The sequence below is a fragment of the Mustelus asterias genome, chromosome 2 (genome assembly GCF_964213995.1).
Source record: "Mustelus asterias chromosome 2, sMusAst1.hap1.1, whole genome shotgun sequence".
NCBI lineage: Eukaryota > Metazoa > Chordata > Chondrichthyes > Carcharhiniformes > Triakidae > Mustelus > Mustelus asterias.
The window spans coordinates 112,457,111-112,475,993 of NC_135802.1; the positions used below are offsets into that span (position 1 = coordinate 112,457,111).

General features: G+C 43.7%; 1 protein-coding gene and 2 pseudogenes across 3 annotated transcripts in view; all 3 read right to left on the reverse strand.

The window, feature by feature from the left end:
• Nucleotides 1-13,233, reverse strand: part of ice1 (KIAA0947-like (H. sapiens)) — a 93,256-nt gene extending 80,023 nt beyond the window's left edge. For 2 of the 3 annotated variants that reach the window (XR_013500677.1, XM_078240388.1), the window contains exon 1: nucleotides 13,047-13,233. Coding sequence is in view for 1 of the 3 variants with exons in the window: in XM_078240388.1 (XP_078096514.1) it covers nucleotides 13,047-13,148 (102 nt within the window). In the remaining 2 variants the exon portion in view is untranslated. The remainder of the gene's footprint in view (nucleotides 1-13,046) is intronic. The other variant, XM_078240397.1, reaches the window with a different exon arrangement.
• Nucleotides 13,234-14,856: 1,623 nt separating this feature from the next.
• On the reverse strand, nucleotides 14,857-15,066 carry LOC144481677 (U2 spliceosomal RNA; annotated as a pseudogene).
• Nucleotides 15,067-15,541: 475 nt separating this feature from the next.
• LOC144481798 (U2 spliceosomal RNA) lies at nucleotides 15,542-15,721 on the reverse strand (annotated as a pseudogene).
• Nucleotides 15,722-18,883: the final 3,162 nt, after the last annotated feature.

Below are 18,883 nucleotides of genomic sequence, written 5' to 3' on the forward strand. Positions count from 1 at the left end.
GCACAAGCCACTAGCTTTCGGAGTGCTGCCCCTTCGTCAGGTGAGTGGGAGTTCTGTTCACAAACAGGGCATATAAAGACACAAACTCAATTTACAAAATAATGATTGGAATGTGAGTCTTTACAGGTAATCAAGTCTTAAAGGTACAGACAATGTGAGTGGAGAGGGTTAAGCACAGGTTAAAGAGATGTGTATTGTCTCCAGACAGGACAGTTAGTGAGATTTTGCAAGCCCAGGCAAGTCGTTATGGGGGTTACAGATAGTGTGACATGAACCCAAGATCCCGGTTGAGGCTGTCCTCATGTGTGCGGAACTTGGCTATCAGTCTCTGCTCAGTGACTCTGCGCTGTCGTGTGTCGTGAAGGCCGCCTTGGAGAACGCTTACCTGAGGATCAGAGGCCGAATGCCCGTGACCGCTGAAGTGTTCCCCAACAGGAAGAGAACACTCTTGCCTGGTGATTGTTGAGCGGTGTTCATCCATCCATTGTCGTAGCGTCTGCATGGTTTCCCCAATGTACTATGCCTCGGGACATCTTTTCCTGCAGCGTATCAGGTAGACAATGTTGGCCGAGTTGCAAGAGTATGTACTGTGTACCTGGTGGATGGTGTTCTCACGTGAGATAGTGGCATCCGTGTCGATGATCCGGCACGTCTTGCAGAGGTTGCTGTGGCAGGGTTGTGTGGTGTCATGTTCACTGTTCTCCTGAAGGCTAGTTTGCTGCGGACAATGGTCTGTTTGAGGTTGTGCGGTTGTTTGAAGGCAAGAAGTGGGGGTGTGGGGATGGCCTTGGCGAGATGTTCGTCTTCATCAATGACATGTTGAAGGCTCCGGAGAAGATGTCGTAGCTTCTCCGCTCTGGGGAAGTACTGGATGACGAAGGGTACTCTGTCCACCGTGTCCCATGTTTGTCTTCTGAGGAGGTCGGTGCGGTTTTTCACTATTGCGCGTCGGAACTGTCAATCGATGAGTCCTGTTCTTATGAGGGCGTCTTTCAGCGTCTGGAGGTGTCTGTTACGATCCTCCTCATCTGAGAAGATCCTGTGTATACGGAGGGCTTGTCCGTAGGGGATGTCTTCTTTAACGTGTTTAGGGTGGAAGCTGGAGAAGTGGGGCATCGTGAGGTGATCCGTGGGCTTGCGGTACAGTGAAGTGCTGAGGTGACCGTCTTTAATGGAGATGCGTGTGTCCAAGAATGCAACCGATTCCGGAGAGTAGTCTATGGTGAGTCTGATGGTGGGATGGAACTTATTGATGTCATCATATAGTTGTTTCGGTGATTGTTCACCATGACTCCAAAGGAAGAAAATGTCATCGATGTATCCAGTGTATAACATCGGTTGAAGGTCCTGTGCAGTGAAGAGGTCTTGTTCGAACCTGTGCATGAAGATATTGGCATATTGAGGTGCAAATTTGGTCCCCATGGCTGTTCCGTGTGTCTGGATGAAGAACTGGTTGTTGAAGGTGAAGACATTGTGGTCCAGGATGAAGCGGATGAGTTGTAAAATTGCATCTGGAAACTGGTAGTTGTCAGCATTGAGTACTGAGGCAGTTGCAGCAATGCCATCATCGTGGGGGATGCTGGCGTAGTGTGCCGAGACGTGCTCCTGGTTCAACTGCTCCATGTGTGCCGAGTTTCTGTAGGAAGTCCATAGTGTCGCGACAAAAGCTGGGGGTTCTTTGTAGAATGGGTTTCAGGATGCCTTCAACGTAGCAGGAGAGGTTCTCGCACAGGGTCCCATTGCCCGATACGAAGGGACGGCCAGGTGTGTTTGCCTTGTGTACCTTCGGGAGGCAGTAGAGATCTCCAATGCGGGGAGCCTCATAAGAACAGGATATGGCGCTTGACTCCTCTCATCGATTGACAGTTCCAACGTGCCACAGCGAAAAACCGCATCGACCTCCTCAGAAGACAAACACGGGACACAGTGGACAGAGTACCCTTCGTCGTCCAGTACTTCCCCGGAGCGGAGAAGCTACAACATCTTCTCCAGAGCCTTCAACATGTCATTGATGAAGACGAACATCTCGCCAAGGCCATCCCCACACCCCCACTTCTTGCCTTCAAACAACCATACAACCTCAAACAGACCATTGTCCACAGCAAACTACCCAGCCTTCAGGAGAACAGTGACCACGACACCACACAACCCTGCCACAGCAACCTCTGCAAGACGTGCCGGATCATTGACACTGATGCCATCACCTCACGTGAGAACACCATCCACCAGGTACACAGTACATACTCTTGCAACTCGGCCAACGTTGTCTACCTGATACGCTGCAGGAAAAGATGTCCCGAGGCATGGTACATTGGGGAAACCATGCAGATGCTACGACAACGGATGAATGAACACCGCTCAACAATCACCAGGCAAGAGTGTTCTCTTCCTGTTGGGGAACACTTCAGCGGTCACGGGCATTCGGCCTCTGATCTTCGGGTAAGCGTTCTCCAAGGCGGCCTTCACGACACATGACAACGCAGAGTCGCTGAGCAGAGACTGATAGCCAAGTTCTGCACACATGAGGACGGCCTCAACCGGGATCTTGGGTTCATGTCACACTATCTGTAACCCCCATAACGACTTGCCTGGGCTTGTAAAATCTCACTAACTGTCCTGTCTGGAGACAATGCACAGCTCTTTAACCTGTGCTTAACGCTCTCTCCACTCACATTGTCTGTACCTTTAAGACTTGATTACCTGTAAAGACTCGCATTCCAATCATTATTTTGTAAATTGAGTTTGTGTCTTTATATGACCTGTTTGTGAACAGAACTCCCACTCACCTGACGAAGGGGCAGCACTCCGAAAGCTAGTGGCTTTTGCTACCAAATAAACCTGTTGGACTTTAACCTGGTGTTGTGAGACTTCTTACCAGGTCTACAGAGCGCACTTCATGGTTGACCTGCCAACCTGGATGAGACCTAGTATTTTCCCGAACAGCTGCAAATAACCTTGCAAACTAGTGCGCTAAGAAGTAAGCTGGTCCTAGCTGAACAAGGAGCAGGAAGCTGACCAACTAATCAGGCTCTACCAAGCAAAGCTAAGCTTTAGGGACAAACCACAATTTTAAAAGTTCACATCTGTAGTTGTGGTTGTGTGTGCGATGTGTTTCCTGTACATTACCCGACCGTTGAGGGGGGAAAAAAATTGCTGAGTGCAAGATGGCAGGATAGAGTTCATAGAGTAATGAAAAGGTTATAAATGCAATGACTAGCAACTGAGTGAAATGTTACTCTAAGAACATTTACTTTTGGCTAAGATCAAGTGCAAATCCAGCCCAAGATGAGGTGCAGTGCCTCATCTAGTCAGCTTGGATCTTGTTTGTCTCTCTTGTGGGGACCACGAATTAGATTCAATTGTAATTTGGATTTCGGAATAAGCAAGGGGATGGATTCAAGGTTGTCTGGTCCATTCTGCGCACTGCGCACCTTTAAGGATGGAGTAAAAAATTGTAAGACACTGAAGATTGTTAACAGATTGATTTATTTTATACCATAGATGATTCATTAAAGCTGTCTATTTCTAAAGTCATTGATTTATATTTGCCCCTGTGATACAGTGGTGTTTACGTACAATTATGTCAATTTTTTTTCATGACTTCAAACAATGGGCTACAAAGTTCTACAATTTGAATGGTCCGCTGATGAATTTCACTCCCTTTCCATCTGTGCACTGATAACACTTACTAACCCATAAGTGCCCAGCATTAATCAAACCACCAGCTGCACATTACTTCTAGCTTCACAAACACAAGACTTAGTTTGCTTACAGGCACTTGACATAAATCAGGATGGCAATCATTATCAGCAAATCCAGACTTCCCATTGTAAGATCATTTGGCGAGTCCAGTGATTAATTGCAAGCATCCCTCAAGCCACTGCATAAACACATTCTCTGCAATCTTGCCTCCTAAGTGGTAGGGTTCCTACTGTGTGCTTTACCATACCCAGGAACATTATTTCGGGAAACACAACTGGCCCAAACTTAGAGCAGCGTGTCCATTGTCCACTATTTTCTGCAGCTTCACAAAGATCCAAATGTTCCAAGATTCAGAGCAGCAAAATCCAGACTGAAGTTTGTGATGCACATCAGGAACTTGTGGAAGTCCAGAACATACACACACAGGCACTGTAATTACCTGGAAAGTTTAAACTTCCAATGGGCTGATTTGCACTGCCCAGGACACTACGTGAGAATCTCTTGCACTGATCTGGTGTCAGAGACTTGGGGCTAGATACATAGGACTTAGCTAGATACTTACCCTGAAAATATTATGCTGGTTAATCTCTGGTATAACTCGGTGATTAGCCAGTGTGACTGAACCGAGCACCTCAATCATCCTCCCAACCAGCTGCTCTTCCCCACAACCACCCCTTTGACTGGAGGCGACAGGGTGGCACAGTGATTAGCATTGCTGCCTCACAGCGCCAGGGACCAGGGTTCGATTCCCAACTTACGTCAGTGTGTGTGGACATTCTCCCGTGTCTGCATGAGTTTCCTCCCACAGTCCGAAAGACATGCTGCCTCGGTGCATTGGCCATGCTAAATTCTCCCTCAGTCTAACACGAATAGGCGCCGGAATGTGGTGATTAGGGGATTTTCACAGTAACTTCATTGCAGTGCTAATGTAAGCCTACTTGTGACACTAATAAACTTAAACATAAGAAATAGGAACAGGAATAGGCCATTCCACCCCTTGAGCCTGCTCTGCCATTCAGGAGGATTATGGCTAATCCAACATTCCTCATATCCACTTTCCTGCCCATTTTCTGTAATCCCTGATTCTTTTACTGATCAAATATCTATCTCAGCCTTAAATATACAAAAAGACTCTACCTCCACAGCTCTCTGTGGCAAGGAGTTTCAAAGACTCACAACCCTCAGAGAAGAAATCCCCCCTCATCACAATCTTAAATTGGTGCCCTCTGGTCCTATACTCTCCCATGAGAGGAAATATCCTCTCAGCATTTACCCTGTCAATCCCCTTAAGAATCCTATATGTTTCAAAGTGATCATCTCTCATTCTTCTAAACTCCAATGAGTAGAATCCCAACCTTTTAACCTTTCCTCACAAGACAATCCCTCCATAACTGTGATAATTCTAGTGAACCTGTCATGAACTGCCTGCAATGAAATATCTTTCCTTATATAAGAGGACCAAAACTGCTCACAGTGCTCCAGTTTTGGTCTCATCAGTACCTTGTCTAGTTGCAGCAAGATTTCCCAACTCTTATTTCAAGGGGGTTGGAGTATAAGGGCCAACATTCCATTAGCCTTCCTGACAACCTGCTGCACCTGTGTGCTAGCTTTCTGTGTTTCGTGCATATTGTGTTACAGCTTTCTGCAGTATTTCTCCATTTAAATAATACTCCCACAACCCAATTACCCACTACAGACCTGACTACATCCCCAATCCAACAACAACCCAAACCTAACCATTCGTTCTTATCCCACTATACATTCACCCTCCCACTAATCTACTCACTCACCTAGTAACCCACCCATAGTCGAGACCTTTAAGGACTTCCCTGAATATGGCAGTTAATGTTATAAAACCAGAGAGTGTGTCCTCTCTTTGCCCATCTTCCAGCAGTTGCTGGTATTCCCCTTGAAAGGCTGCAATGATCCATCACTGCTACAGCTGGAATTTAAAATCCATTGGGAGAAAGGTCCGGGCACAATAATTGTAATGTGTTCAGCATTGCCACTGAAAGGATGATCTGGACCAATGTGTACACCCCTACCTTGTACATGATCTGATCAGGTTAGTTCAGCAATTTTATATGTAACAAAGCATGCTGCAGCATCCTGCAATGGCAAGTTCACAGAAATGAAAGTACTTACACTCCTGTCACAGTAGTATCTACAGATTAATATCCACCATGAGTTCAGAATTGAGCATAAAATCGAGGCTGACACTCCAGTGTAGTACTGAGGGAGTGCCGAACTGTCAGAGGTGCCGTTAAACCAAAGCTCTAATAACCTTTCTTTTGTGTGGGCTGCAGATATATATGTCTACGCATCTATCAATCACAGCCCAGTTTACTTTCTTCTTCAGTAGCAGTCACATTACGAAACAGCAAATTTAGTCTCAGCATTACTCTCATTTGTTTTCTAACTTCACTTCAATCTGTTACCGTGATTAACTGTAGCACATTTATTCAAGTCACTAAAACACCGTTTGTGCAAACAAACCTGAATATGAATTTTGTATTGAACTGAAAGCTGCTGTGCTGTAAATTCAGTCTGAAAACTATTCTAAACTACATCAGTTTTAAATCTCTCCATGCCTGCCAGTTCAAGGTAGTGTAATGCCAATGTCATAGTTCGGCACCATTACAAAGTATTGGAATAACAGCAGCAACAATGGAAATATGTGCACTTTAAAAAAATTATTACAAGCCGTGAAATGCTCTGATCTCAGTTACAACAGTCAGTGGATCAACATATTAATTGTGTTATGGACAGGAAGGAGATTAATTTGAGCAGCATTATGTTCTCCTCTCACCACTCATCCGCAAAAAGGGTTTTTTAATTTGCTTCTTCTTTTGTAAGTGATGACATGTTTCCCAACCCCTCGGTTTTGGTGTCCAATGTCTCCTAATAACCCCACTGCAAACTCAAGATAGGGTGAATCAAATAGGTCAGTTTATTTGTACACACTCAGAACATGGGAGAAGGATCACAATGCTGCCTCCTTTACATTCATACAGTAAAAGATAGAGAAAAGAAAGATTTACAGTGCAGAGACCACAGAGAAAAGAAATAGTGTTTCGCATAGATTCGAGTCCAGAATCAAAATCCAATTCTTTTATGGAGGTCAGTGGACTGAAAACCAATGCTGGATAATTTGCTTTTCCAGTGGTGTTGACTTCACATGATGAGTTAGGCATGCAGAGACGAATCAATCTTGTTTGCGATGGTAGAGTGTAGGTGGGGCTAGTTGTTCATCCTGGGGCAGGGCTCATTGTCTGTGATGCTGCTCATTAGATGATAAAAAGGTAGGGGGTTTGACAGTTTGCAGTCCAGGAAGGCAATATTATTGGTTCTACAAACCAGAGGCCCATCTCAACTCCTACCTCTCTACACTATCTTTGACAAGGGATAGTATTCCTTACTTGGGTCACCAAAAATTGCTGAATATCTCAACCATTAAGAATTGAAATGAAGGTTGCAGTTCCCTTTGTCTTAGCAGACGAGCAGACTCCTATTAGTCAACCTGGGTTATGAAATGTAGGTGGCCTTGAGTAAAGTTCTTTCCAAATTTTCAATTTTCAAATTTTGTGCAGCTCACAAAAGGGTCATTATTGGCTCTTGAGGGATAACTTGAGATTTGAGTTTCTTCGATATGATCGGATAGCTTATTTTGTTCGGGTTCACAGACAGACATAGATTCAGCCATGTTAGATCTTTGTCCAGTTTAATTTTTTTTTAGATATAACAAGGCGCATATCTTTATATCTTTTGTAAGCAAATATACAAGGTGAGATCTTAGTCCCTCATATAAGAAAAAACTGATCTCCATCTGTCTTCCACAACCTGAGGATGCCCCAAAACACTTTATAGCCAAGAAAGTATGGTTAAAGTATAGTTGCTGTTATAATGAAGACACATGGCAGCTTACTTGCACAACAAGGTTCCCCAAACAGAGATGAAATAAATAGCCAAATTATCTGTTATAAATTCATTAATGAATTTAGTTTAGGTTTAAATATCAGCTGGACACTGGGGAGAACTCCCTGATCTTCCTCAAAATAATGCCATGGGATATTTTATATCCACCCGAAGGGAAATTAGCCTTGGTTAAACAGCTCATCTGAAAGACTGCACCTCCAACAGTACAATGCTCTCTCAGCACTACAGCAGACTCTCAGTCCAGTGTACAAATCATGGAAGTGGAACATGAACCCACAAACGCCTGACTCTGAGATTAGCTACATTGCTACACATATTGACTGCTCCAGTTTCCCTCTAGATTATGAATGACATAAAAGGCAATCTACTCCTGATAATTCCAATATCCAATAATTTGAACAAAGCAATATAAAACAATGCAGTCAACACGAATTTCACTTTCTAGAACTGAATCATCAGATCATTTAAATTAAATTACTCTGTAATTGACTTTTCAGGTGCTCTGATAACGGGTCTGCACTTCAAACAGCAACTTTTCTATTCTCTCCAAGTACTGCCTGATCTACTGGCTGTTTCCACAATTTTCAGATATCCAGCTTCTGCAGGCCTTTTAGTTTGTTTCATTCAGACCTCCTTCCTGATTATTTCTCCAAATTATTTCTCAGTTACTAAGAAGTATGATTATTACTTTTTTACCCATAAATGACAGAAAAGTTTCTAAATTCTTGATCCACGATAAGAACTGCTTTAAGCACAATAACTTCCCATAAAATATTACAATGTATAAACAATCTTATATCCTGCATAGGTCCTATTTACAAAACCTTCCTTCCTGTTCTCATGCTCCTTGAGCCATACAGTGGAGAATCACACGCACCAATCCATTCAAAGCAAGATTGTAACATTGGGTAACCAATTACTATTAAAAGACAATTAAGCTTTACATCATTCAAATCCAGAATTCACATTCCTAAATTACTATCCAGGAACATAGGAAAAGGAGTAAATTATTTAGCCTGTCAAGCCTGTTCCATCATTTAATGAGATCACTTCTGGTAAGCAACCTAACCCCATACACCCACATCTTTGCTCCATATTCCTGAATACCTTTGGCTCACTAAAACAATGTCAGTTTTAAAATTAACAATTGATCTGGCATCAGTTTTGGTTTGCGGAAAAGATTTCCAAACATTTACCATCCTTTTCCCGAAGAAATATTTCTCAATTCTACTCCTGAAAAATTCCTCTCTGTCCACCCTATCTGTTCCCCTTAATAGCTTGAAAATTTCTATCAAATCCTCCATGGCCTTTAAAATTCCAAGGAATACAACCCTAGCTTGTGTATTTTCTCCATGTGTCTGATTTTAATTTCATTCGGAGTTCGGGTACCCAATCATACCTCACAGTCAATGTTACAAACTCCTCCATCACCATTCCTGGGTAGGTCCAATCCCACTGGCAGAACAGCGTGACCAGAGGTAGCAGCATAATGGCAAAGAGTCAGGAGGGTCTGATCCCGAGAGTCCTTAACGCTGAATCCAAACACAAAGTTTCATGGCATCAAGTTAAAAGTGGGCAAAGAGAACCTGCTAATGACCAACTACTGCGCTCTCTTGACATTAAGCACGACATGGAAGAAGCAGGAAGGGTAGTAGGAGCACAGGATGTACTCTGGCTGGGGGACTTCAATATCCATCACAAAGAGTGACTCAACAGAATCACCACTGACCAAGCTGGCCGAATCCTGAAGGGCATGGTCTCAAGCAGGTGGTGAGACAGCCAACAAGAGGTAAAAACCTGCTTAACTTCTCACCAACAAATGCATTTGTTCATAACAATATTGGTAAGAGTCAAGCCCATAATCCCTGTGGAGTCAAAGACCTCTTTTCACATTGAGGATGCCGTCCATCATATTGTGTGGTATTACCATCATGCTAAATGAAATGGATTTACGGCAGATCTAGCAACTCAAAACAGGATATCCATGCACTGCTGTGACTAAACAGCAGCAAAATCGCATAAAACCACATCTGTAAATCTCAAGGCCCAGTATATCCCTCACTTCATCATTACCATCAAGCCTGCTTCTATGAAGAGTCCACAAGCAGCACCAGGCACACGTAAAAATAAGGTGGCAACCGGGTGAAGCTACAACACAGGAGCCATTGCATGCCAAACAGTGAAAGCTGCATGCGATAAACAGAACAAAGCGATCCCACAACCAACAGATCAGATCAAACCTAGCAGTCCTGCTACATCCAATCATGGACAATTAAACAAAGGAGGGGGCTCCATGAGCAGCCCCCTCCACAATGATAGGGGAGCCCAGCAGATCAGTGCAAAAGAGAAGCAATTGCATTCATCCAGAAGTACCTAATAGATGATTTATCTTGTCAGTTTTCTTATTGCTGTTGCATCTCAAATACAGGTCAAATGAAATCAAATGAGGTGTTCAGTTAGTTCAATTCATTCCACATGATATGACAAAACAACTGAATGCACTGAGCCCTGATAACATCCGAGCAATAGTACTGCAGACTTGCAGTCCAGAACTATCCTCACCCATAGCTAAGCTGAATCTGTACAACACTGGTATCTGACTAACAATATAGAAAATGCCCAGATATGTCCTGTCCACAAAAAGCAGGGTAAATCCAACTTGGCCAAATACCGTGCCTTTCAGTCTATTCTCGATCAACAGCAAAGTGATGGAAGGTTTCATCGAAAGTGCTATCAAATGACACTTACATTGCAATAACCTGTACACTGATGCTCAGTTTGGGTTCCGCCAGGGCCACTTGGTTCCTGATCTCATTACAGTCTTGGTCCAAACATGGACAAAAGAGCTAAATTCAAGAGGTGAGCGTGACAGTCCTTGACATCAGACAGCGTTTGACTGAGCATGGCATCAGGGAATCCTGGCAAAACTGAAGTCAATGGGAGTCAAGTGGAAACCCTTCACTAGGTGAAGTCATACCAAGCACAATGCAAGATGTTTGTGAAGCAAATCAGTTCAGGTCCAGGACATTGCTCATGTGTTCTTCAGGGTAGTGTCCCAAGCTCAACCACCTGCAGCTGCTTCACCAATGACTTTCCTTCCATTATAAGGTCAGAAGTGGGGATGTTCACAGTGTTCAGTATGATTTACAGCTCCTCATATACTGATACAGTTCATGCCCAAATGCAACAAGGCATCTTCAGGTTTGGGCTGATAAGTGATAAGTAACATTTGTGCCACACAAGTGCCAGAAAATGAACATCAACAAGAGAAAATCTAGCCTTCTCCCCTTGAAATTCAATACCATTATCATCACTGAATACCCTGATCTCACTGTCCTGTGGGTTACCATTGGCCAGAAATTGAACTGGACCAGCCATATAAATGCTGTGGTTTACAAGGACAAGTCAGCTGTTGGAAATTCAATGATGAATAACTCATATCTTGACTCCCTAAAACCTGTTCATCATCTACCAGACAGAAGTCAGTTGACTGGATGAAAGGAGCTCCAACAACCTTAAAACCACCTAAAATAAAGCAGCCCACTCGATCGGCACCCGATCCACCATCTCAAACATTCACTCCCTCCACCATCGGAAGACAGCGGCAGCAGTGACCTATAAGATGCACTGCTGCAACTCACCAAGTCTCCTTCGACAACACCACTTAGTACTATAATTTTTATTTGCTTTGTTTTTACATTTACAAATGCACCACTAACTTATACAAAATAGCAAAGCACATAGAATGTCAAGTATAAATTATTCAAGAAATCAGATACTTGTTATGAAAGACGAAGTCTGCAAAAGTTTATAAAGATATAAATTTTAAGTTATACCAGATCAGTAAAGTTCAAGGATAAGCAGTCACAGCAGGAAATCACAATGCAATTCAAAAAAATGATAACTGGTTTCACATTCTTATTTGTTTACAGAGTCAGGCTGGACACATTATCCTTGTGTACAAACATTATTCCCTTGAAATAAGTAAAACAGTAAATGTCATTTTGTAGATCTAAAAACCATATAATTTAAAAACCACATTTATACAATTTTACTTATTTCAGGGAAATAAAGTTTTAACCTTGTTTCTTTTTTTAAAAATCAATTTCAAAATGCAAGTCAAAACACTGCATATACAACTGTTTGATTGTCTGTATTATAATTTAGTGCCCTTTGAACCTTATACTTAATTATGTCACTGTGTATAATGTAAAACTCTATTATAATGCAATGATGTGTATCATAATTTAATATTTATATTGTAATAAATTGCTCCCCATTTTAATCCATTCTGTGTTATAATGAGATGCTCTCTCTCTATTGTAATACAGATATTGGCTGCAGCTCGCCCCTTTGTCTCAGATCAGAACAGTCCCTCACCAGATAGCTGAACACAATGTTGAGGATAACACTCCTTGTGCTCCATGGTCAGAGATGTTACCTTTCAAATGAGATGTTAAATTGAGCCCTTGTCTGCTCCCTCAGGTGGATATGAATGTTCCCATGGCACTATTCAAGGAAGCGCAGGGGAGTTCTCCTGGGTGCCTGGGTCAATATTTATGCTTCAACAATCTTCAATGGACATTATCACGTTCTTTTTACAGGACTGTGCACAAATAGCCTGTCGCCTTTTCTACACTACAAAATGACTTACACTTCAAATACAAATGATGTGCAGGTTAGGGGGACTGACCATGGTAAATGTGTGGGGTTACAGGTATAGGGCAGGAGGTGGGCCTGGATAAGATGCTCTTTTTGGAGAGTTAGTGCAGACTCGAATGGTCAAATGACTTTCTTCTGAACTACAGGGATCCTGTGATTCTATGGTACTTCATTGGCTGTAAAACACTTTGGGGCATCCTGAAAGACGTTATGTAAATACAAGTTTTAAAAAATGTAATTCCCACTATGATCTGTGCTCATCTCTAATTCTATTAAAATAGTTTTACTGATTATAAGTCTAATAGTTGTTGTTACAACCCACCACTTGAATACAGTGCATTCACCCTGTGAGCCCATCATTCTCAGCATTATAATTAAAAGGTCTATTATAATGTATTTCCTTACATTCTAATAGTTAATTATCATTGACAATTGCATTACAATGCATTGCTTGTTATTATAATGTATGCCCTTTTTATTATAATCCTTTGTTCTCTCTTGTGATCCACTGCTCCCATTATACCTTTTGGTCTGTATTGTTTATTTCAGACCATCTCCCTGTCTCAGCCTAATGTGCTCTATATTCATCATCATTATCCACTGATCTCTATAAAAATTATTGCTCTATTTCAATCCATTAGTCCCACACACCGCTCTCTATTACAATGCATTGCTCACTATTATGTGTTGCTGCCTATTTCCAGCCGCTGCTGCAATGTTATCCATTCGGAATGACAGACATTTACCTGCTGTAAGGTATCACAGTTCACACAGGAGGCTGAGTCCGCGGTCACCGGGTCTGCCGCCGCCACCTCGGCCGCCTGTGAACGGGATTCTCCGGGCATCATGTTCCCAGGGAACGGCTCCACTCGGCACTCAGCCCCGGGGCCCGCTCCGGCCCCACAACGACGCCATGCCCGAGTCGCACAACTGACGTCCAAAACACACGACACACACAGGAAGGACCCCCAAGCGGCGGCCGTCGAGCTCAGGCTCTCGTCAATAAAACACAGAGCCAGACAGTAGCAGCCACAGCACGGCCACACATACCGGAGTGACGAATAATGCCGCCTTACAGATAAACACACATCAGAGCAAATGTAGGAATGTATTAAATAATAACCGGCAGCTGCCCAGGCAGGCCAGCTGGCCAGGCCCCCAGGCTCTGCTCAGCAGTCAGGATGAAGCTTGTTTGTCTCTCTTGTGGGGACCAGGAATTGGATTGAATTTGAATTGGTTTTTGGAGCAAGCAAGGAGGTGCATTAAGGGCCTGCCATGTCCACTCTGCACACTGACTTTGTAACTTTGAGATAGGAATAAAATATAAAAAATAATTTAAAAAACCCAACCAGGATCAGAGTTATCCATGGTCAGTCACAGTTACTCCACGGTCATTCAAAAGTATTCCAGGATCAGACTTACTCCAGAATTATTCAGAGTTATTCAGGATCAGTCAAAGTTTTTTAAAAATACTTTTCCAATTCAATCAAATCAAGTCCAATTCAAAGTCTCAACAAGTTGAGACATTCCCGATCCAAGCTGACAAGACAGGGTCTGCAACCCCTGTCTTGGGCCTGATCTACATGAGCCAAGCTGATTGGAGTAGGCGCAGGTCTTCCTCCTCTAAGCCTTGATCTCATTTGCATCTTAGCCAAAAGGCCGAGATGCCGCTTTTAAAAATTGCTCCATATGAAAATGAAGCTTGAATGCAACCCAATGACCTCAACCAAGTACAGCGTCAGCAGACCACACTTGATCTTAGCCAAAAGGCCGAGAAGCGATGTTTTTTTAAATACTTTTCCAATTCAATCAAATCAAGTCCAATTCAGAGTCTCAACAAGTTGAGACATTTCCGATCCAAGCTGACAAGACAGGGTGTGCAACCCCTACCCTGTCTTGGGCCTGATTTACATGAGCCAAGCTGATTGGAGTAGGCGGAGGTTTCCTTCTCCAAGGCTTGATCTCATTTGCATCTTAGCCAAAAGGCCGAGATGCCGCTTTTAAAAATTGCTCCATATGAAAATGAAGCTTGAATGCAACCCAATGACCTCAACCAAGTGCAGCGTCAGCAGACCACACTTGATCTTAGCCAAAAGGCCGAGAAGCGATGTTTTTTTAAATACTTTTCCAATTCAATCAAATCAAGTCCAATTCAGAGTCTCAACAAGTTGAGACATTTCCGATCCAAGCTGACAAGACAGGGTGTGCAACCCCTACCCTGTCTTGGGCCTGATCTACATGAGCCAAGCTGATTGGAGTAGGCGGAGGTTTCCTTCTCCAAGGCTTGATCTCATTTGCATCTTAGCCAAAAGGCCGAGATGCCGCTTTTAAAAATTGCTCCATATGAAAATGAAGCTTGAATGCAACCCAATGACCTCAACCAAGTGCAGCGTCAGCAGACCACACTTGATCTTAGCCAAAAGGCCGAGAAGCGATGTTTTTGTAAATACTTTTCCAATTTAATCAAATCAAGTCCAATTCAGAGTCTCAACAAGTTGAGACATTTCCGATCCAAGCTGACAAGACAGGGTCTGCAACCCCTACCCTGTCTTGGGCCTGATCTACATGAGCCAAGCTGATTGGAGTAGGCGGAGGTTTCCTTCTCCAAGGCTTGATCTCATTTGCATCTTAGCCAAAAGGCCGAGATGCCGCTTTTAAAAATTGCTTCAGATGAATATGAAGCTTAAATGCAACCCAATGACCTCGACCAAGCACAGCATCCAATCCATACTACACTTGATCTTAGCCAAAAGGCCGAGAAGCAATGTTTTTTTTGGACTTTTCCAATTCAATCAAATCAAATCCAATTCAGAGTCTCAACAAGTTAAGACATTTCCGATCCAAGCTGACAAGACAGGGCCTTCACACCTGTCTTGGGCCTGATCTACGTGAGCCAAGCTGATTGGAGGAGGGGGAGGTTTCCTCCTCCAAGGCTTGATCTCATTTGCATCTTAGCCAAAAGGCCGAGATGCCGCTTTTAAAAATTGCTTCATATGAATATGAAGCTTAAATGTGACCCAATGGCCTCAGCCAAGTGCAGCATCCTCTTCATACTGCACTTGATCTTAGCCAAAAGGCCGAGAAGCAATGTTTTTTTTAATACTTTTCCAATTCAATCAAATCAAATCCAATTCAGAGTCTCAACAAGTTGAGACATTTCAGATCCAGGCTGACAAGACAGGACGGGAGACCAAAACCACCCTGTCCTGGGCCTGATCTACATGAGTCAAGCTGATTGGAGAAGGGGGAGGATCCTCCTCCAAGACTTGAGCTCATTTGCATCTTAGCCAAAAGGCCGAGATGCCGCTTTTAAAAATTGCTTCATATGAAACATATGAAGCCTCAGCGTAACCTAATGACCTCAACCAAGGGCAGATGATCCATACTACACTTGATCTTAGCCAAAAGGCCGAGAAGCGATGTTACTCCAGGATCAGAGTAATTCTAGGATCAGTCAAAGTTATCACAGGGGCAGTCAGAGTTACTTTAGGATTAAAGTTACGTCAAGATAAGACTTGCTCCAGAATCAGTCACAGTTTTTTAAAATACTTTTCCAATTCAATCAAATCAAGTCCAATTCAGAGTCTCAACAAGTTGAGACATTTCCGATCCAAGCTGACAAGACAGGGCCTTCACACCTGTCTTGAGCCTGATCTACATGAGCCAAGCTGATTGGAGTAGGCGCAGGTCTTCCTCCTCCAAGGCTTGATCTCATTTGCATCTTGGCCAAAAGGCCAAGATGCCACTTTTAAAAATTGCTTCATATGAAAATGAAGCTTAAATGTAATCTAATGACCTCAACCAAGTGCAGCATACTCCAGGATCAGAGTTGCTCCAGGATCAGTTACAGTTACTCCCAAATCAGACTTACTCCAGGATCAATTATAGTTACACCCAGTGTGGTGAACCATTGTTGGTTCCCACTAGGTAGTGCTGAGCCATGGTCTGGCCAGTACTATGAGTCTGTATATATGTTACTGTTGGGGTTAGGGTTGGGCTGTTCTACCTGTTAATATAGTTGTTATGGTACACCCCAGTCGGCTCCACCTCCTGGGAGAGGTATAAAGGTCACTGCTCTGCCTGGTGACCCTTTAGTCTGGGATCGTGTACTGTATATGGTAGCTCTGTTATTGTTGGCAATAAAAGCCTTTATTTCCCGAGTACATCACGCCTCTCGTGTGTTATATCGCGCATCACCCAGATCAGTTACAGTTACTCCAGGATGAAACCTACTTCAGGATCAATGACAGTTACTCCAGGATCAGAATTACTCCAGGATCTGAGATGGCCAAATACCTTTTAAAATGCATATAAACTACATCAAATGTGCTACTCTCACTGATCCTCCGTATTACCTCCTCAGAAATTATATCACATTAGTCAAACATAACTTTCCCTTAACAAATATGAGCTGATTGTCCTTGAATAAACTGTGCCTCTCTCTTCACCTCAGTCAGCTGTGGCTCATCTGGCAGCACTCTTGCCTCTGAGTCACAAGGTTTGCAGTTGAAACTCCACTCTAGGGTTTGAGCACAAAATCAAGACCAGCACTCCACTTTCAGAGGTGCTGGGGTGATCTTACTGGCGACGCGGCAAGCCAATAAGATAGCAAGGCTAAAAGTTGGTTCACGCAATCTTCCCAGCCCAGTGTGATCAGCTAAATGGCCAGAATGGGTGTGAAGCCAATTTCCATGGAATTGAATAAATTTCAATCCAATTAGCGTGTCCAGAATGGCATCTTCCAGCCTCCCAGAATCTTCCCCCTTGCCAGCGTGCTGTTGGCAGGAATCACTACTCGTCTCCACCAGCAGAGACCAGGCGCCAAGGCGATGTCGGGGGCTGGGGGGATGGGAATCGAAGGCAATTGGAGCCCGTGGGTGGTTGGGGACATGGCCATGCAGTGCACATTGGGCAGTGCCAGCTGGTAGTGCCCACTGGGCACACAAGCAGTGCCTGGTTGAGCACCATAACTGCCACGAATGTGTGGCTTAAGTGGGGGCATGACTGGGTGTGGCCTTCGTGGGGATGGAGCCTGAGTTGGGGTGGGACTATGACTAGCAATGGGGGAGTGGAGGTTGTATGCATGTTAATTGGGTGTTATGCAGGGGGGAGCTCTACACCCCATTAACATGCATACAACCCTGATTCATTAATAGAGAGAAGGTGGCAGTGGGAATGAGTAAGAGGTCCTTACCCATATTGATCTGATGCCATGAGACTTCATAGGGTCAGGAGTCAATTTTGAGGACTCACTGGGCCACTCACTCTTGACTGTATACCATTGCGTCGCATCACCTCTGGTCTGTCCTGTCAATGGGACAGGACGCATACACGGATGATGATTGAGCCGTCTGCTTATATATGATGCTGCGAGTATAACCATCTAAAGATGTTGCTTGACTTGTCTGTGAGATAACTCTCCCCATTTTAATACAAGTCCCCAGATGTAAGTCAAGATGATGCTGCATTGTTGACTGGGCTCAGTAAACCTATGTCGCATTCCATTCCCACGTGGACCCTATTTTATTCTTTGACTTTTCTGCAGCAGTTTGATATATCTGGGTGACATTCCAGGGAGACAACTACATTGCTGTGGGTTTGGAGTGTATTGTCAGCTGGACATATGACAGACTTCATTTCCTAAAGGATATTAGTCAACCAGATGAGTTTTTATGACAATCTAGTGGTTTCATCATCACCAATACTGAGGCTATCTTTTTATTCCAGATATATTTGAAGGAGTTTCACAACAACAGGTTAAAGTCCAACAGATTTATTTGGTATCATGAGCTTTCGGCGCCCTGTTCCTTCATCAGGCGACTGCTCACCTGATGAAACAACAGCACGCCGAAAGCTCGTGATACCAAATAAATCTGTTGGACTTTAACCTGATGTTATGAGACATCTTACTGTGCCCATCCCAGTCCCAAGCCGGCATCTCCACATCATAGATATATTTTATTAATTGGGTTTAAATGAATGCAGCTGTTGTGGTGGGATTTAAACTCATGTCTGAGGAGCTTTGGTCCATGCCATTGGATTACTAGTCCAGCAAAATTACAATTATGTTACTGTTCTCAATACATGAGCATCAGGTGTAACTGAGCTTGCAGTCTGGATAATGAACATGTGATTCAGGTGCCTGGACAGACCTGAGGGGAGCGATTCTCCGACCTCGCCATACCGTTAGTAAATTGCGTCAGTCCCAGAGAATAGCCTGTGAGTATAAAAATCCATTTCCCACCCGGCGCCAAACTGTTTGCAAGTCTCCCGGCTCCTTCTTAATGGCATGAACCAGATAGCACCCAGAAAGGGCGTGGGTCAAATTAGCATATGTAAAGTAGCATTTAAATATGCATAGCCCATTCAAATCCCAGTGCACGGAATTCACCAGCCTTTGGGTGCGGCGCAATATGACAAGAATCACCATTGGTCTCTAGTAGCGGAGACCTGGCGTGATGGTCACACCCAAGGGGCTCAGAGGCCATTGAAGCCCCTGGGGAGGGGGTTGGAGGCATGGACAGGCAGTGCCCATCAGCAGTGCCCACCTGGTGGGGCCTACCTGGCAGTGCCCAAGTAGCAC